General features: G+C 36.7%; 1 protein-coding gene across 6 annotated transcripts in view; it reads right to left on the bottom strand.

Moving 5' to 3' along the window:
- Positions 1-21,606, bottom strand: part of TUSC3 (tumor suppressor candidate 3) — a 223,779-nt gene that overhangs the window by 107,143 nt on the left and 95,030 nt on the right. For all 6 annotated transcript variants that reach the window (XR_011534289.1, XR_011534290.1, XM_070598600.1 and 3 more), the window contains one exon: positions 2,807-2,924. Coding sequence is in view for 4 of the 6 variants with exons in the window: in XM_070598600.1 (XP_070454701.1) it covers positions 2,807-2,924 (118 nt within the window). In the remaining 2 variants the exon portion in view is untranslated. The remainder of the gene's footprint in view (positions 1-2,806; positions 2,925-21,606) is intronic.

The following is a 21,606-nucleotide window of genomic DNA, read 5'->3' as shown; positions in this document are numbered from 1 at the left end:
AAGGAAACATAAGCATTAAAAATCTTTTAGTAGTTCCCAAATAAAGCAAAATATATACTTTCCTATTTTTGTGTATTATAATTCTCCATAAAAATCATTAACTGCTATAACTGTTATGCATTTTTGAATTTTAAAATGAAAACTCATTGCTAAGCCAGGGGCTAGGTTTTAGAAAAGACAAAGTATTTCTATATTTGGAATTCTGCTGAATCAAAATTAACTTGAGAAAATTTTTCAATTAAAAACAATCTGGACTTCAACTCTCATATCTATGCCAAACTTAAAAAAAAATAAATTATGTTTAAAGTATATAAAAGAATTCAGTGATGATATCTAACAATATATCTATATGGTCATATACTGGCAGCTTATAGTCAATATGCAGCACAAAAGTAGGATGAGTCTGTCCCACAGTTTTGTTTTTTTAATCTGAATTGCTGCCAACATTTTAAAGGTGGAGAAAGTTCACATAAAAATTCCTATTTGGGTCTCTTCTTGAAAAAACAGATCTAGCTATACGTAGCCTGCATTTCTTCACAAGGGCTTGAGTCGAACTGTATCTCTCACTGAAGTCAACTCGCCCTCCCCATTTGCTGTAGTGCCCACCCCCACCACACTGTTTCCTCAACAAGGAGACCAACAGTCACGGTCGGGTGCATGGTGTTCATGGTATCTTCTTGATTTTATTTCTTATATAGTAGTTAGGAGAAAACTGAAATATGAGTGTTTCCATTAAATATTTATTGTTTTTAAAAAAGACCAAGAAAGGCTTTGTTTTAATAAAAATAAGCATATTGAATTATGCAAGTGAAGAATGAATGTGTTTAATATACTAAGTATGTACCTAAACAAAGATCCCCAAACGAAAGGAAACTAATCCAAGTCAGTGGCTGCGTTGAGTGTACAGGCCCAGCAGCGGAGATGTTGGGGCTCGAAGCCTCTGCTCTAGCAGACAGCTTGGACCTGGATGAGTATTTCCTAACATGGCAGAGAGGCCTCAAGGATGTGAGGAACTGAACTTCCTCTGATGATCTCTAAGGCCAGTCCTCCCGAGAGTCTGTAGAGACCTAGAAACTACACGAAATAATACTGGTTCTTACAGTCCTATAATTTTCCTTTATAAGGTTATTTGAAATTACATATTTATGTATGTGTTTTTCTTTTTTATTATACTATTATTACTATTATTATTAGCTCCCTAGTCTGTAAGCTTCTTACGGGGAAGAACTATTTGTGTTTCTCACCAACTCACTGCTCAGCACTATCTGCTGACTAGGTGAACAAAAAGAAACATCCCACAAGGCAAAATAAATTTATGGGGGAAGAAATAAGTGAGGAATACTAATAGGGAAGACGAAGGGTAAAGGGGACTGAAGGCAAAAGGAGAGAATTTATCTTATTCAATAGAAACTGGCAAAGACGAATGAATAATCAATCTGGAAGCAAATAAGCAAAAATACTCAGTAATGACCCATTTATAACTAGTGAGCTAGATTCTTTACAGAACTAAATGCTTTTCCATGACCTGGTAAAACATTATGCCAAAGAGAGAAATATGTGAGAAAAATAAAATAGACCAAGATACCCAGACTAATCAGTTCTGGGTACTGCAGTAAGTTTTATATTTGAGAGGCACTGATCAAGTAGGGATAAACATAAAAAAATAATAACTGCAAGATAACAGCAGGATTAAGAGCTAGAGCTCTGGGAGCCAACTGCTGAGCTCAAATTTTAGCTCCCTTTTACACTAAATTTGTACACGTGGACAGGCAACTTAACCTCTCCATACCTTAATTTCCTCATCTGAGAAATGGAGATAACAGTATTTGCGAAGCTAAATGAAAGAATACACATGAAGCACTTGGGAGAGTGCTTGGAACATAAGGATTCAATGTTAGCAATGATGATGACACAACCATGACAAAAGTGATGACAACTAACATCCTTACACCACCATTCAATACCTTGCTCTATGGAGAAGACTGTGTACAATTGAATGTACTAGTCTGCTTGGGTCGCTGTAACAACACCACAGACTGGGTGGCTAAAACAATACAAATTGATTTTCTCACAGTTCTGGAAGCTGGCAGTCCAAGATCAAAGTGCCAGGACTGGTTCTGGTGAGATCTCTCTTCCTGGTTTGCAGACAGCCATCTTTTTGCAGTGTCCTTATGCGGCTTTTTCTTGTGCACATATGCTCCTGGTGTCTCTTTGCCTTATGAGGACACCAGTCCTATTGGATCAGGGCCCCATCCTTACGACCTCATTTAACTTTAATTACATCCTTGAAGGCCCTATCTCCAAATACAGTCACACTGGGGGTAGTGGCTTCAACACATGAATTTAGGAGGGCCACAACTCGGTCCCTAACAGAACAAACACTTTTAAATATTTAATACTTTACATATAAAATTTTCTATACCTGCCACATTGGAAGACACAAAGGTTAAGTAAAACTTACATTGAATTTTATATAAAATTTCATAAATTTGTGCAAAACACCAAAGTCCAATACAGTTAAATATCAAAATAAAGTTAATGCATGTAAACTGCCACTATATGCTGAAAAACACATTTCCTCTACAATGCAAGTTAAAATGTGCTTACTGTACTCACTAATGGAGAAAACTGTGCAATGATAAAGATAACATTAGCTGAAATGATTTTAATCATATTACAGAATTTATTATAACTATTGTATTTACTAACTTATTCAATGAATTGCACGCTTATCTGGAAAACAAAAATGTATCAACTATAACCAGCTATTCAAATATATTAGCAAAATAAAATGTAACTCTTTTACCTGTTGAAAAACATCTGACCCCTCATCATAGTCCACCATACTGAAGAAGAGTTTGTTACAGAAAGCGGATGAATAGCGCCAGGAGTTAGCTAGGATTTGATATTCTTCATTAGCTTGCCTGATAAAGATAAGGGGCAGAGTAGAAAGATATCAGTATTCAAGCATTAACAAAGCTACTAAAACAGGTAATTCTAGGGCAAGGGTTGGCCAGTTTTTGTACAAACTGCAAGCTAAGAATTGATTTTATATTTTTAAATGGTTGTAAAAAAATAAAAAGAATGTCCTTGACAAGTGAAAATTATCTAAAATTTAAATTTTATTTTTCATAAATAAAGGTTTACTGCAACACGGCCTCACTGATTCATTTACATATTGCTTGGGGCTGCTATTGTGCTGTATCAAGAGAGTTGAGTAGTCTAACAGAAACTGTATGGGCCAAAAGCCTGGTGTGGCCCTTTAAATGACTGACAATGCTTCTTCTACGGGATTAAATCAATTTGTGACATCTATACATATAAATCTTCTGATGATTTTTAGTAAAAGACAGAGCAATTTTTAAGAATATTAGGTTTAATAGAAACAAAACTCATGAGGATATACATTCTAAAATAGTAAACACAGTTATGCTACATCTTTATATATTCATTTATCTAAAAATGCATTTACACTCAAACCTAAAAGTAAGCAAAAATTTCTCTGAGTAGCTAAACTAAATGCCGCAAATAAGCCCCCCTCTTATGAGCACATTTAACTCCTATTTTAAATTCATTTTTATTAAACATTTTGTTGATTTTCCCGATACTAAAGCTTTATATTTAGGTGTAGGGATGGAGTAAAAACAGAGAAATGGCATTGCTAGAAGCATGTAGGTACAGCTGTAGAAACAAGAAGCAAGTGATTGCTAAAACATTAAAAAAAAAGGGGAGTTTTCTTCTTCCGTATAGTTGACTATTCACAGGAGTTTATCTCCTCCCTCTCCCAAAAACGGAACTAAAGAGATAAAAAGGTATAATCTTACACTAACAAAAAGACTTGGAGTAGAATCAGCAGCAGATAAGCGATTTCAAGAAATATCCGGAAAACAGAAAGCTAGTGGAAAAGTTTTGATGAAGGAAGCTATAATCTCAAAGGAGATTGCAGTGCAGGAAAACATTAAGAAAAATACTGGATTAAGAAGCAGCAGAGCCTGGACATAAGAAATGGAGCTAAAAATAGAGGTCACAATTAAATTTCTTTGTATAGAATAGCAGACCAACCTTCTGCCCCACTCCCAACCAGTCCCAGTATTAGTCTTCTATTGTTTAATGACTGATCTATCAAAAAAAATTCACCATAGGGGCTGGCCCCGTGGCAGAGTGGTTAAGTTCGCGCGCTCCGCTGCAGGCGGCCCAGTGTTTCGTTGGTTCGAATCCTGGGCGCGGACATGACACTGCTCACCAGACCACGCTGAGGCAGCGTCCCACATGCCACAACTAGAAGAACCCACAACGAAGAATACACAACTATGTACCGGGGGGCTTTGGGGAGAAAAAGGAAAAAATAAAATCTTTAAAAAAAAAAAAAAAATTCACCATATATCTGAGCAAAACCTGACATGATTTAAAAAAAAAACTCCCAAACAAAACAGACTCTGGAAGAAAAAGACAGTTCAAAGAAGTATCAAAAACATTAAAAAGAAACTTGAATATACATAGAAAAAGTCAGAGAAGATATTGTATTTGTCAAGAACTGTGCAGGGCCTAAGATTTTATCTTATATACAAGCTAATAAGCTAGCTGGTACTGTTTCACAAATACTGGCAGACAGAGGTTGGATTGGTGGTTACCAGAGGGAGAGGTGGGACAGAGGAGGGCAGAAGAGGTGATTAGGCTCATGTGTGTGGTGATGGATGGTAATTAATCTTTGGGCGGTGAACGTGATGTAATCTACACAGAAATCAAAATATAATGATATACACCTGAAATTTATACAATGTCATAAACCAATGTTAGGTCAATAAAAATAAAAAATGCTGGCAGAAAACATGGGACTCCTGGGTCAGAGACAAAGCACTTTACTACTTCATGTTTGTTTGCATCAGTTTCCCATGCTCCCAGGTCTCATGGAGTGAAACAAAGGTTCCTTCGTGGATGCTAGCACACGCCGATGACTGTGTCACAGGAGAGGAACACTGAGTTTGAGGCACTTACTGTTTTTATAGGAAGTGATAACAAGCCTGTGCTTTGTTCAGTGGGAGACATCATTTCGTTCCTTGAGGCTTGTCACTGCACACATATCCCTGCAAAACTGCCCAGGTAAAGAGCAGTCAGGCGTTTGCCTTCTGGACAAAGGGCATGCAGAGATGCTCATGGCCCAGGGCAGACTGCTTCTCCCAATAGCATTCACCAAAAAAGAACAATATTAGGGGCCAGCCCTGGGGCCGAGTGGTTAAGTTCAGTGCTCTGATTCAGCGGCCCAGGGTTTCACCAGTTCGGATCCTGGGAATGGATGTGGCACCGCTCATCAGGACACGCTGAGGTGGCATCCCACATGCCACAACTAGAAGGACCCACAAAATATACAACTATGTACTGGGGGGTTTGGCGAGAAGAAGGAAAAAAAACCCCAAGATCATATAAAAAAGGAACAAAGAAAGTAAAAGAGCACTTATAAATTTAAAATATGATTGCTCAAATTAAACACCAACATTAGAAGACAGAGTTAAAATTCATAGAATATGAAAGACATGGGTGGAATATATTGAGGGGGAGAGAGGAGAAAGGGACCTAGAGATATAATCCAACAAATCCAACTTTCAAACAGGGGAGTCCCAGAAAGAGAAGAGAGAGAAAATGGAGGAAATATTTCTGGAGACATAATACAATTAAAGGAGATTAAGTCTTCAAATTTAAATTATTTCCCAGGTTCTCAATAAGAGGAACAAGAAAAGACTAACACCGAGACATACTGTGATATTTGAGAGCATTATAGATAAAAAGAAGATCCTAAAAGTTTTCAGAGGAAAAAAAATTATGTGACAAGGGCAAATGAGAGTGGGACTGGACTGGTCATCAGCGACACTAGACACTGGCAGATAATGGAACGATTCCTTCAGCTTTGAGGGCACCGTGATTTTCAATCTAGAATTCTATTTCAAGCCAAACAATCAAGTTTGAAATAAACATGTTCTCAGGAATGTAAGGAATGTGAAATTACCTTAGGATACAATTGATAGAAGGGTAATATAAATGAACAAATGAGAAAAACTGAGACTGATAGAAGCACTCTAAGAAAGGAAAAGAGAACTAGCAATACGACAAGGGAGGAAGGGGAGAAGATGTGTGAGAAAGCAGCGATCCAACTATGAAGCTATGCGAACAATTCAGAAGAGGAATTGGACTTCCAGATGAAGAGAAGAGATTCTAAGCAATCATTAGATTCAGAAAGAGTTGAAAGATATTAATGCCACAGTAAGAAAAAATATTTGGTCCCACAACAGGAAAAAAATGACAGCAAAATAAATATAAAAGGTCTGTAAGAAACAAATTAAAATGTATCATAATTTGATTAATTGGTGATGAGAAAGGTTAATTATTTTGAACACTTTCTTTTGAGTGGGGCAGCAGTCATAAACAATAACACTGTAGAAAAGCAACCATAATCATAACCTACTACTTTGCAGTCGATGCTGTCTATGCAGAAATAATAATATAAATGCTCTTTATCCTTCAACTTTCTAAATCAACCTATAAACAGAACACAGCTGTAATTACGGTTACAGTAGAGAATGTAACTGCTATCAACTATCAACCATGACTATGAAAGTACAGGTAACAGGACTGGTAGGTAAAATGGAAGGAGAAGAGGTGACAGGAAAGGGTGCACTTGCTAATCTTCATGTTACAGATTAGGGAATCAAGAGATATCTATAGTTAATGGACAAGTAATGGAAGGATGCCATTTACTGTTAAAATAGAAGAAGAAATAGAAAGCCATTAAAATGATAAGGAGTGAAATGAGTTAAATCTTCACCTATCATAGCAAGAAGTGTAATGATCAAGTCTACTGTAAGAACTATTGTTATAAGAATAACATTTAGGGGCCATCCCAGTGGCCCAGTGGTTAAATTCGCACGTTCTGCTTTGGTGGCCTGTGGTTTGCCGGTTTGGATCCCGGGTGCAGACATGACACCACCTGACAAGCTATGCTGTGGCAGACATCCCACGTATAAAGTAGAGGAAGATGGGCAGATGTTAGCTCAGGGCCAGTCTTCCTCAGCAAAAAGAGGAGGACTGGCAGCAGATGTTAGCTCAGGGCTAATTTTCCTCAAAAAAAAAAAAAAAAAAGAGTAACATTAGAGATATGAAAACCACCACCAGAAGAAGAAATCACAAAGGAATGTGTAACAGTGATTGCCTGTGGCCAAGTCTGCAGACAGGTGAGTGCAAGGACCACAGCTGTTCATTTCAGGCCCTTTTTCTCATTAAGAAAGAGCACAAAATATTGCTGTGATTAAATATATATTTAAGAGGGCTAAATATGAACAGGGCTATAATCAGAGGTTATTTAGCATAAAGTACAAGACCTTAGGGCATCGTTTTATTAGAGCATAGTACAAAAAACTGATGATTGTAATGATCAGCCTAAGACTGCATTGTGCTCAGTAGGCAGAAAACTACATAGTATATTTTTAGACTATGTTCAATGAAAATGGTTACAAACTTTTAAAGTTTTGGTGGTTAAATAAGATTTAATTCATTATAATTCACTGAAAAACTATTTATTGAGCGCCTAACAGCAAGAAGGGAGCTCCAAGGTCTCTGCTCTCATGGAGTTGATGTTTTAGTGGAGACATCTGATAATCAACCAAATAAATAAATAAAAATAATTAAAAGCTAAGATATACACTAAGAAAAAAATTCATGGAGTGGTATTACAGAAAATAGTGCAGGATCCACTTAGATGAAGTGACACTTCTCAGATGAAGTGACACAAAGCTCAAATCCCAATGATGAGAAAAAGTCATCATTGAAAAGAGCTAGAGAATAAATATTTCAGGTAGCAGGAAGAGCAAGTACAAAGGCCTAAAGAGGGAAAGAACTTAAGATGCTGGCACAATGAAGCTCTGATATACATGAGAACATGCTCTCTGTTTATTAGAGGAATACACACACAGAATACAAAGCTTGTGCTCTCCCTCATCTATTTAAAACAGTGCCTCCTGCTCCTCTTCCAATCCTACAATAATAACAGAGTTAAAACCAATATGAGCCCTAAAATCTGATTTGATTGTCGTCATACGGAATATAACATAACTGGTAAGTTTTCACCATTGGTTTTCAAAGAAAAAATGTATACACAATGAATTGGCACTGACAATTAAGTAGGTCTGAACATCTCTGCATACTAATCAACCTTAAGAGACCAATAATACCTTTAAAAAGATCACTAAAAGGGGGCTGGCCCCATGGCTGAGTGGTTAAGTTCACGTGCTCCACTGCAGGCAGCCCAGTGTTTCGTTGGTTCGAGTCCTGGGCGCGGACATGGCACTGCTCATCAAGCCATGCTGAGGCAGCATCCCACATGCCACAACTAGAAGGACGCACAATGAAGAATATACAACTATGTACCAGGGGGCTTTGGGGAGAAAAAGGAAAAAAATAAAATCTTTAAATAAAAAAAAAAAGGACACTAAAAGGATGGTATTACAATTAAGAAAACAGTGTATTTTTACACAAACGAACATTTTACCAAATAAAACCATTTTAACTTTTAAAATGAAACAAGGAAATAGCAAATCAGCAAAAGCTGGCATTCTTGTGATAATATTCCAAGAAATGAAAATGCTTCATTCTGAAAAACATGCAGGAAGAAAACAATCAAATATTAGTATTCAACATCTGTGTATAGCATCTTAGCGAATGACATAAGACATGGATAATGTTGAATTTCTTTCTCTCAGAATGTTATAACCTAGCTCAGACCTACAGAATCTACTAAGCATACATTCATGTGCTCATTAATTCACTCCACAAATATATACAGTGCCAACAAGGTGTCAGGTAATTGATCTCCCTGATCTCAAGGAGAATGCATCCTAGCGAGAAAAAGAAGCCTCATACAAGCAAACACACATTTCAGATGGTCTTAAGTACTTTGAAGAAAATAAAACAAGAAAATGTGCTGAAGAGTACTGAGGAGTCCAACAGGATGCACCCATTTTGCTTTCAAACTCTGCATTCCACATCACTCCACTTTTCCAGTTTAATTTTCCAATAATCAATTGTAGATTCTATCCTCTGTTCCAAAGTCTAAAAAGTTTCCCACCGCCTATATAATGAAGACAAGGGGCAAAATAGAAGACGAGATCCTCCATACCCTGGCCACAACTTCTATCTATAATCTATGTCCACATGATCATACCATATTTAAAGGCTTTCTCTGTTCTATGACATCCCGTGTGCATTGTTTAAGCATGAAAGCATTACATCCTTTGCTTACACTGTCCTCCTTTCCAAAGCTTGCTCAAAAACTGCCTCTCCTTCAGAAGTCACTTCAAATCTCTAACCTACACTACAAATCTCTATATCTACAACTGCCTGAAATGGAAATTTTCAGCTACTGTGCAGCACTATTTATTTTATGCATTTATCTGTTCCATTTATGCATATTATATTTAGGCATTGACTGTTCAATGGCTAGGACCTAGTATAGAACAGGCATTTAATAAAAGTTTGATGATGGTGATGACGAATAACATACTTTCCTAAACAGTCAATATACGCATATATGTATACCCTAAAACTAAATATCACTGCATTAGACATTCCGAATTCTGGAGAATCTGACTAAAAGCCCACCACGTCAGATTTACGTCACAGGTTAATTGTCTCTTTTAAGGCCCATTTGCATTACTCTACTAATGGTCTTGGGAAGAAAAAAAGAAACATTTTAAATCTATGTACCAGCACAAATTTATGCTATTTGTCAAAGGAAGAGTGGTCATGACTTGAAAGGTTATAATGATTAAATCATTGTCTAACATCATGTTCATAATGTAAATATCATATGCAAATATAGAACCTAGATCTTAGTCATCAGTGATATTTATTCAGCATTTTAATAAGTGCTGCAATAATAAAGAGGCACCTCTCACAGTTTCCACATTTAATAAGCTTGTTAGAGAAGGGAATAGACAAAGACCAATACATAAAAAAGATACATATACATTAAAAAAAGAATGCCGATTGTAGGTGCTATGTAGCATATAGAGAAAAACGAGATCACAGAGGGAGAAGCTGGACAAAGGGTGAACGTGAAAATATTCGGAAAAGAATGGAAGGCCTAAAATTATAACAAACAAGAAAGGACAGGAAGAGAATATTAAGGAAATAGAGCAGTATAAACAAAGACTACCCAGTCTGAAATGTGTATTACATGTTCAAATAATAGAATATAAGCTTCATGTCAGACAATAGAGAAAGAGAGACTGGAAACTCTCTTCCAGTTGAAAGACGAATAGGACTTTGTCTTTATTCTGTGAACAGTGAACAACTACGAGTGTTCTGAAAGTAGTAGATTATGCAAAATACTAATTAAGAAAGTTGTATCTGGCAACTGTGTGCATAATATATTGGAGGAAGAGAAAACAAATGTTTGGAAACCACTTAGACTGTTAGTATAATGGTCTAGTTGAGAAAATATATGAGGCTATTAAAATAGTGTATAAATGAAGATATGACCTATTTCTTACATATTCTCTTTTGGAGTCTAGAGCGCCAAAGCAACCAAAAATTTTTCTAAACAAGTTGCTTCTACTTACAAATATATCTAGTGAGAACAGAGAATTTTAGAAGAGCCAAGCAAATTACATTTTCTCAACACAAATACAATAGTTAGAGAAAATTTAATACTGACAAGGTAAATGGGGGCTTTCCTCTATTAGCTGTAATCCAGTAGCAATAGGATCAGTGAACAGATCTGTTTGTCACTAGAAATAATTCAACGAGCCTGAGAAATATGCATTTCAATGTTAATGATATCTGTTCAGAGTACAAACGACTCATTAGAAGGAATGAACTCCGATGACACAGACCCTGTTCTCTAAGCTTAACTCCACTATCCCTTATCCCCTCATATTCCAACTTAATTCTTAACAGGTAACAGAGGAATCCAAACTAATGACAAATTCACTGGATTCTTGCATATGTTTATGTCAGCTTGGACTAACAAGCAATGTAAGACATCACTAGTGCTTATTAACACACTTCAGAACTCATTGCCACCTGAAATTGAAAGTTGAAAAACACAATGCTCTAAGCACTTAACTGTTAACTAAAAAAATATTTTCTATTTTAGTAGTTAATAGGAATATTAGAGGCCTAACTTTATGATAAGTTTAAAGAACACTGTAAATTGTTCTAACATAATCATATGCAGCCTGAAGAGGGCAGTCAAGTTGCATCAAAGGCATCCAGGAAGGCTTAAGCAACGACTGCAGGGCATGGTTCTGCTAAATCTTTTATATTAAATCTTCTTAATTTTTTATTATGAGAACAAGAAAAAACATTGCTTAATCCAAATGCTATAACTTTTTAATATTATAACCCTTTTTAAAAGGTTACATAAAAATTAAAGCGATTATTAACTCATCTATAATTGTATATATTTAATATATTTCCCACAATGAATATAAATTTTATCTTCACTGCCCTTGAAGGGATTTTTTAAGAAATATGGTTTCTCTTTTTAATGTTAACCAAACTTTCTATAAGGTAACAGATTCATACCAAAATCCCAATGTACGCCTTTTATAGTCATATATTCATGATGAATTATATATATATATAAATATATAATACATAGTTAATCCAAAGTATGTCTTCATAAAACTCCAAATTAATCAATTTCTATGAATAGCGTTATTTAGAGAGAGATCTGGTGTGAACAGAACCACCTATTTATGGTTCTGGTATCCTGAAGGAGAAAAAACTGGTAAACAGTAGTACTTAAGGGTTATTTCTCTCTGGCTGTGCTACACATACCCAGGACCCTGCTGAATATACTGAAATATATTAAATAAACCAAGGCCTCTGAAGAGCTGAGGAATGAACAGTTCACTCTATATTGTAATTGATTCTGCATAATTCACTACTTGGTACAATAAAGAGGTTGTGTCCATTATGCTATATGTTTCCTGTGCATCTATTTTGTCCTTTATCAGACGTTAAGTAGATACCTTCCTACGTAGAAAACAACTCCAACAATAAAATATGAGATTCAAACACATATCTTAAAGCAAAGATATATATGAACATGAGATATTAAATTGTCTCTAAAAGACATAGTTACAACTCAGTTTAGCAGTCGAGAATTTTTGTTCTCTTTAAAAAAATGGTAACAGTAACATATGAATGTTTAAAGGTTGTATACTAAGAAGACTGACACACAACATAGTAAAGAAACAAACTGATTCATCCATAGTTCATGTAACAAGTTTTATCTACTCTCTCTCTCTCTCTAAACACACACACTATATATAGATATATACTATAGATACGGGGATTATAGTACACATTTAATAATTATTTGTGGAACTAACAATAAAGAATTAATAGATGTATGACTCAGTACAGTGTTTGGAAGGGGTAAATGTGAGCAGAAAGACACAGGCCCTTGCCTGAAGACAGGTCAATCCATTAAGGAAACACTTATAATGTTAAATGATAAATAGAAAACAACAAATGAACAAGTTCAAAACAATGTAAATCTTGTTATTATAACTTGCCCAGGAATTATCAAGATATTCAAAAAAATCTCTCTTGAAAAAGTGAATTAATACATTTATCACAAAACCTGACAAGCTGAGATTAGGAAAGCATTAACGCATATGTTAAATCCTACAGCATTCCTTAACAATTCTATGCTTTAGTTTCACGTGGCACAGAGCCTGGTATCTGTAGCCTTCAGAGAATTTTGTTGGAATGAATCAAAAAGGCAGACATAAGATTGTAGAAACTGCCCCATGAGTGGAGAGTAGGTGTTTTCTACTTAACTGAAGGCATCACCATCATCACTAACATTATCGAGGTGTACTGTGTGCCAAGAACCCTTTTATGTATTCACACCTATTTCGTTTAATCTTCAAAAGCCTTATAATACAGGTACTAGTTTTATCCGTTTCATAAGAGGAATCTGAAAGACAGAAATTAATCAACTTGTTTCTGCCTGTGGCCAGTAATTACTAGAGCCAGCAGAATTCAAACTCAGTAAGAGCTAAGTTATGACTACACCTATGGCTACACATAAAGATACAAACTCAGTTCTCAAAGTGTTGCCCCCAGACCACTTGCATCAAAAATCATCTGGAATTTTTTTTAATACTTTGTTTTTTAGAGCAGTTTTAAGTTTACCACAAAATTAGGAGGGAGGAACAGAGATTTCCTATATACCCCTTGCCCCTACACATGCATAGCCTCCCCTATTACCAACATCACTCACCAGAATGGTACATTTTTTACCAAGGACAAACCTACATTGACACATCATATCACCCAAAGTCCACAGTCTGTACGATTCATTGTCAGGTGTTGTACATTCTATGGGTTCGGACAAAAGTATAAAGACATATATTCACCATTAAAATCTCTAGAGAGTATTTTCACTGCCCTAAAAATCCTCTGTACTCTACCTATTAGTCCCTCACCACCCACTCCCGGCAACCACTGATCTTCATTGTCTCCATAGTTCTGCCTTTTCCAAAATGTCCTATAGTTTGAATCATACAGTACGTAGCCTTCTCAAATTGGCTTCTTTCACTCAGTAACGTGCATTTAGAATTCTTCCATGTCTTTTCACAGCTTGATAGCTCATTTCTTTTTAGCACTGAATAGCATTCCATTGTTTGGATATAAGACAGTTTATCCATTCACCTACTGATGGACATCTCGATTGCTTCCAAGTTTTGGGAATTATAAGTAAAGCTGCTATAAACATCTGTGTGCAGATTTTTGTGTGGACATTAAGTTTTCACCTTCTTTGGAAAAATATCAAGAGAAGTGATTGCTGGATCATATGGCAAGCGTATGTTTAAGTTTTGTAAGAAACTGTCTTCCAAAGTGGCTATACCATTTTGCATTCCCACCAGCAATGTATGACAGACAGCTCCTGGTGGTTCACAGCCTTGTCAGTATTTGGTGGTATCAGTGTTTTCGATTTTGGCATCCTAACAGGTATGTAGCGGTATCTCATTGTCATTTCAATTTATATTTCCCTGATGACGTATGATGTGGAGCATCTTCTCATATGCTGATTTGCCATCTGTATATCTCCTTTGGTGAGGTGTCTGTTAAGGTCTTTGGCCCACTTTTCAATTGGGTTGTTTATGTTCTTACAGTTGAGTTTTAAGAGTTCTTTGTATATTTTGGGTAACAGTCCTTCATCAAATGTGTCTTTCTCAAATACGTTCTCCTAGTCTGTGGCTTCTCTTCTAATTCTCCTGATATTGTCCTTCACAGAACAGAAATTTTTCATTTTAATGAAGTCCAGCTTGTCAATTATTTCTTTCATGGGTTGTGTCTTTGGTGTTTTACCTAAAAAGCATGATCATACCCAAGGTCATCCAGGTTTTCTCCTATGTTATCTTCTAGGAGATTAATAGTTTTTCACTTTACATTTAGGTCTATGATCTATTTTAAATTAATTTTTGTGTAGAGTGTAAGGTCTTTGTCTAGGTTAATTGTTTGCATGTGAAGTCTAGTTGTTCCAACACCATTTGTTGAAGAGACTATCTTTGTTCCACTGTGTTGCTTTTGTTTCTTTGTCAAAGATCAGTTGATTATATATATGGAAGTCTATTTCCAGGCTTTCTCTTCTGTTCCACTGATCTATTCATCTGTTCTTTCATCAGTACCACACTTTCTTGATTACTGTAGCTTTATAGTAAGTCTTGAAGTCAGACAGCATCAGTTCTCCAATTTTGTTCTTCTCCTTCAATACTGTGTTGGCTATTCTGAGTCCTTTGCCTCTCCATATGAACTTTAGAATCAGTTTGTCAATATCCACAAAATGACTTCCTGAGATTTTGAAAAGGAGGGCATTGAACCAAGTTGTGAAGAACTGGTATCTTGACAATATTGAGTCTTCCCATCCAAGAACATAGAATATCTATTTCTTCTTTGATTTCATTCACCACTTTTGTAATTTTTTTTCATATAGATCTTTTACATATTTTGCTACAGTTATATGTTAGTATTTCATTTTGGGGTGCTAATGTAAATAGTATTGTGTTTTTAACTTCAAATTTCCTGTCTTCATTTTTGGTATACAGGAAAGCAATTGTCTCTTGTACATTAACCCAATATCATGCAACCTTGCTATAACTGCTCATTAGTTGCAGGAATCTTTGTCGATTCTTTTGGATTTTCTACATAGATGATCATATCATGTGCAAACAGACAGTTTCATGTCTTCCTTCCCATTCTGTTTACATTTTATTTCCTTTTCTAAAAGTTTTTGACCTCCACATACTCCTTCTTTGATGCTCTTCTTTATGTAGATCCAAGTTTCTGACCTATGTATTTTCCTTCTCTCTGAAAATTTCTTTTAACATTTCTTGCAATCCATGTCTACTGGCAACAAATTCCCTGAATTTTTGTTTGTTTGATAAAGTCTTTATTTCTCCTTCACTTGCGATGGATAATTTTGTGGGGTGCAGGATTCTAGATTGGTGGGGGTTTTTTCTCTCAATGCTTTAAATCGTTTACTCCATTCTCTTCTTGATGCATCGTTTTTGAGATGTCAGAGAAAATTCTTATCTTTGTTCCTCTACAGGTGAGGTGGTATTTTCCTCTGATTTCTTTCAGAAATTTTTCTTTGTTTTTGAGTTTCTGTAGTCTGAAGATGATATGTAAGGTGTAGTTTTTTTTTGGCATTTATCCTGCTTAGTCTTCTCTGAGCTTTCTCAATCTGTGGTTGGGTGTCTGACAAAGAAATCTCAGTCATTATTACTTCAAATATTTCCTCTGTTCCTTTCTTTTTTCTCCTTCTGGTATTCCCATTACACATGTGTTAATTTGTAGCTGTCCCACAGTCCTTGAATATTCTGGTTTTTTCAGTCTTTGTTCTGTTTGCTTTTTGGTTTTCAAGGATCCTATTGATATATCCTCTAGCTCAGAGATTCTTTCCTCAGCCACGTCGTCTACTAGTAAGTCCATGAGAGGCATTCTTCATGTCTGTTACAGTGTTTTTTATCCCTAGCATTTCTTTTTGGTTCTTTCTTAGGTTTTCTGTCTCTCTGCTTACATTGCCCATCTGTTCTTGCATGCTATCTACTTTATTCATTAGAGCCCTTGGCATATTATTCAGTTATTTTAAATTCCTGGTCTGATATTCCAACATCCCTGCCATGCCTGGTTCTAATGCTTACTCTGTCTCTTCAAATTGTGTTTTTTGCTTTTTGATACATCTTGTAATTTTCTCTTGATAGCTGGACATAATATACCAGGGAAAAAGAGGCTGCTATAAATAGGCCTTTAGTAACATAGTAGAAAGAGGGGAATGTTCTACAGCTCCACGATTAGGTCTCAGTATTTTACGAGCCTATGCCTCTGGACTGTGAACTTCACAATTCTTTCTCAGGTTTTTTTCTCCTTGCATAGGTGGCACAGGATGGCTGGAGTTGGGTATTTTCCTTCCCCAGGTCAGTTAGGCTCTGATAATACCCCAGCAGGTTAGACTCTGGTTAACTAGTTTCCCCTGAGGGCAGGCCTTGTTAAGAAGAAGAGTGCTCTGGTGTACTTCAAAATGGTTCCTTTTCTCTCCACCTGCTGGAAGCTTGAGGAATTTTTCTCTGATATTTACTGTGCAAATGAAGTCAAGCTCCTGGACACAAATCTCACAGTATTGTAGGGGCTCCCCATGACTTGGTTTCGCTCGAGTTTTTAACTCTCAGAGTTGTCCGCACTGAGCCTCCAGCAATTCATCAATTACAGTTCAGGTTTTCCTTCCCCAGCACTGGTTCCTGCAGCGGTTTCTGCTTGTGAGTCTCTGCTCTGGTAAGCTATGACTCCCTGTATTCTCCTCCCTCTCTAATCTGGGATCTCTTATGGATCCAGGAAGGTCGATTGTTCAGTCCATTCAACTTTTTACTTGTTGTCAGGAGGGAGTGGCAACTTCCAAGCAAGCTCACTACATGCAGAATTGGAAACCTAAAGTGGATTAATTTTTAAATACAAATTCCTGAACATATATCATGGAAAATTAGTCAGACCCTTCTAAGGATAGGTTCCAGGAATACATATTTTAGCCAGCTTTCCAAGTACATTTTATGCACACAGAAGTAAGAGAACAGCTGGTATAAACGAATACTGAAAAAAAATGGAAAGGCTTCTTAGATGAAGTAATTTCTTCTTATCCTGTAGTACATTTTCCCCTAAAGTTAAATATCTTTGTCTATGTTCAGAAAGAAACAAAAGTATAATTGTTTGGTATAAAATAAAACAAATATAAAACTAAGCATAACACTCTCAACATGACTTTCAAATCATGTAATGCTATTCTTATTATTACCCTTTTGGGCCAAGTAGAAAGAATACATGTAGCATTTGACTTCTGAAAATCCAGACTGTGTACTGGTATTGCACTTCATAATATATAAACTTGGAAAAGTCACATACACTTTGTTTATTTCTCCCTTTGTAGCACGACAAGACTAATAATTCCTCCCTCACCAATTGTCATGAGGTTAAAACCATGAGGTATATCAAAGTCTTTGGAAATGGCAAAGGGTTATGCAAATCTCAGTGTGTTCAGCATCTAGCTTAAAATCCACTGACTATTTGCATTTTCAAATTTCATCTCTAGCTATTTCCCTTCTTACTCTGCACCAGGCCCAAAAGTCTTTTTTTACTTCCCTCAATAAACTAGGCTAAATCTTGAAAATGGACTTTTTTTAATGTGCTCTTCCTCCTTCTCTTCAACCCTACTTTCTATAGACACAGTGCACACATGCCACACAATACATACGACACTCCTAACACACACATCACACAGACATGTGCAGGCATAGGGGGAGATATACACACCTAGTGAATTCCTAGTCATCCTGTAGATCTTATCACCTCAATTATCACTTTCTGAAATAAGCTATTTTTGAACATCAATATTAACAGATAAGACCAGGTTCCTCCCATAGATCCCTACGCTTTTCCCTCATGGTGTTTATGAGTCAGGTAACTATAAGGTTAACTGTGTAATGTGAACATTGTCCAGCACATCAGTTAGACTCTGCAATCGATGAGAGCTGCAACCAGGTCAGTTTGTTCACATTATCTGCCTAGTATCCAGCACAATATCTGGACATAGTGACCGTTCAATAAATATTGGTTCAAAAAATAAATTAAATGTCAGGATCGATATAATATTGTATCAACACAATAGTATCCAATTCCATGGCAAAAAACCACAAGTTTATAAAATATTCTTTTTTGTCACAAGTTCGATTTAAGAGGCTTCAGGCGAAAACAAAACAAAACAAATCCTTCTCTGCAGACCTGAAAAATGAAAATTTAAATAAAAAACTAACATGAATATTAAACATACATCTTCCTGCCAAGAGTGTTAAAAAACACTTCAGAATTAAAAGGTTCCATGTTGGAGTTCCCCAGTACCAACCCCAGGTTCTGTGATTCACTAAAAGAACTCAAAGGAATAAGCACACAGTCACAGTCATTACAGTGAAAAGCTAAGAGTCATCACAGGGAAAGGATGCACAGCAAAATCAGCAAAGGGAAAAGGCACCTGGAACAAGAATGAAGGAATCTAGATTCAAGCTTACAAGAGTGACTCCCAGTGGAGTCACACAGACTCACTTAATTCCTTTAGCAATGAATTGTGACAACACATATGGAGTGATGTCTACCAGGAAAGCTCAAAGATTTAGTGTTCGAGATTTGTATTGGGGGCTGGTCACGTAAACACCCTCTGTCTAGCACATACCAAAATTTCAGGCTCTCAGATGAAATGCAGGTGTTCAGCATAAACCGCATTGTTTGTATAAAGAGCTTAAGCACAGTGAGCCACTCTTATCAGTTATGGAATTGTGGGGACGTTCCTGGAATCCAAGTTCCCATATATTAGCAAAGCACCAACCTTGTGAGCAGATCTTTCTGAGGACAGCAATCTCATGTCTGCTACGTTAACGCGTTTCTGCATAGGTTCACTACAGTCACTATCCTCCGACAAATAAAAGGAGAAGGTCATGTTCGTCGTACTTTACTGACAAAGACAATGACCCACCACAAAGAAGGAATAAATGTGAAGCTGTTTTACTTGACAAAGTATTGGATTGTACCAATTCATTCCCATGGGACCAAGCCTCCTCTGCATCTAAGAGAAATTATTTAGTAACTAAAGTCTGGGACCATGATAAATAGCAATTCTTTCTTAATATGTTAAATGACTAACATATCCTAAAATCATAGAAATCCAGGACAAATGGTTAAAAAAAATACACAAAAAAACATGGGGCCAGCCTGGTGGCATAGCAGTTAAGTTTGCACACTCCAGTTCATTGGCCCAGGCTTCCCCAGTTCGCATCCTGAATGCAGACTGACACACCACTTATCAAGCCATGCTGCGGCAGGCATCCCACATATAAAGTAGAGGAAGATGGGCATGGATGTTAGCTCAGGGTCAATCTTCCTCAGCAAAAAGAGGAGGACTGGTGGCGAATGTTAGCTCAGGGCTAATCTTCCTCAAAAAAAAATAAATAAAATAAATAACACAAATGTTATCATAATTTGTGAACATGAATTTATACATATGAATAATATTTCTAAGCTTTAGAGATAAATTGTAGAAACTTTCATCTTTAATTTGAAAGCTTGAGAGTAGCTATCAAGACTATACAATTTCAAAAGTAATTATATTGTTTCAGCTTAATCTTTATAAATAAAGAATTTTTAGAGAAATAAAATGCTATTTTATAGCCTATTTACTTCTGTAACTGCGTAATAAGAAACTTTTCAAAGTATTTTTCCTAATATGTAGTACTCTCATTCGTTTCATTCAATAGAATTCTACTAAGTACACAGAAAATACAAAGCCCTGAACTGTACGTGGTCCAGCATCAACACATCCTCATTATCATCATATTAGTTTAATAGTTTTTCCTTCAAAGAACTTTATCACTTTTGGTCAGACTCCAAACTTTCCTTCTAGGATTAAAACTATACCTGGAAAATTATCGGGTTCCTATGGGATAACAAAAACCAACTAACAGCTTCTAAAAACCACACAGATCTACCAGAAGAGCAATCAAAACTATTCATGAGTATAGTGTAACTAGGATAAAATAATACTACAGAACGTACAGTCATATAAAAGTGGGGCAATTAACATCTGCAACCTCAGAAACCTACGCAAGAATAGAAAGTAAGATGGAGACTGTGGGAAAGAGGGCAAGTGAAATCCTAGCAGAGGTGGAACACAAAGAAAAAAAATCACCCCCAGAAAGAACGGATTTTACCTGACTTGGAAATACTGAGAACCGGTCTAAGACTTGGTGAGTAAGAACAGCGGCTACTGGCCAATATCAAAGAATGGGCAGGAAGCACACAGCAACAAACATGGCAGCCTTAAGAACACACCACTTTCTGGGGAGTAGGAGGCAACCGAGGAGAGGCAGACAGGCCTTGGAGGCTTGGGGGTACAGTGAAAGGGAGAAGCAAATCAAGGAAAGTAGGGACCTATGGAAACACAAAATTATCTCAGAATCAGAAGACAGAAGGAGACGAGAGGGGAGGAGGAAGACAAGAAATAAAGAAAGGAGGAGAGAAAGGAGGAAGGGAGAGAAAGGAGGAAAGGAGAGAAAGGAGGAAAGGAAGAGAAAAACTGAGAAAGAAAGAAACCTGCTATGCTTGACATATTCCACTTTACAAACAGAAAAGGGTACTTAAATTTGAAAACTCAAAAGTCCCACCATCACCTCCACATACAAACTATTATTTCTGGTCCAGGAAAGAAAAAAAACATATTTTAGGGGCTGGCCGAATGGCACAGTGGTTGAGTTCACACACCACACTCCGCTTTGGTGGCCTGAGATTCGGATCCCAGGTGCAGACCTACACAACGTTTGTAAGGCCACGCTGTAGCTGTGTCCCTCATGCAAAATAGAGGAAGATTAGCACAGATGTTCTATCAGATGACCTCTATCTGCATATTGAAGGGCCCATTGTGGACCTGGAGAAGGTGACCCAGAATAATCAAATCTGAGACACAACATAGTAAAATTGTTAGACTTCAATGAAATAATTTAAAATACACTCTGGCCCTCTCGTCAAAAAGTTAAATCATAAGCAAAGTAATAAAATGAGGTTGACATCACTTTCTCGACAGCAGCATAAAAATGTGTTGGGACTATGTGGGCACACTCAGGATACTCAGTGCCTCCAGTAGTCAAAGAAAAACTGCTCTCTCTTCAGCCTCCATCACCCAAAATGGAGACCCAACACCTCATGAGGCTCTTCAGATATTGAAGTAAGTGTATACCCCACCTCAGCATTCTTCTTGGTAATTTATATAGATTAATTCACAAATCGGTGTCCTCTGAGTTGGGACCAATCCAACAGGTTGCATCAGAAATTTCCAGCAAGACATGGCATCCTATCTACTATTGAGGCCACGCAAACCTAATAACCTCTTCTAAGTACAAGTCTCTGTGACTGATACATTTACCAATACTGGAACCTATGAGAACAAAAGTTGTCCTCCATTTATCAGTGCTCATTTGATTTTTGGACATACCACCTGCCTGATATGGC

Source organism: Equus przewalskii, chromosome 28 (genome assembly GCF_037783145.1).
Source record: "Equus przewalskii isolate Varuska chromosome 28, EquPr2, whole genome shotgun sequence".
NCBI classification, from domain to species: domain Eukaryota; kingdom Metazoa; phylum Chordata; class Mammalia; order Perissodactyla; family Equidae; genus Equus; species Equus przewalskii.
Note: the sequence above shows the minus strand (reverse complement) of the source record. Positions and strands in the feature narration are given on the sequence as shown.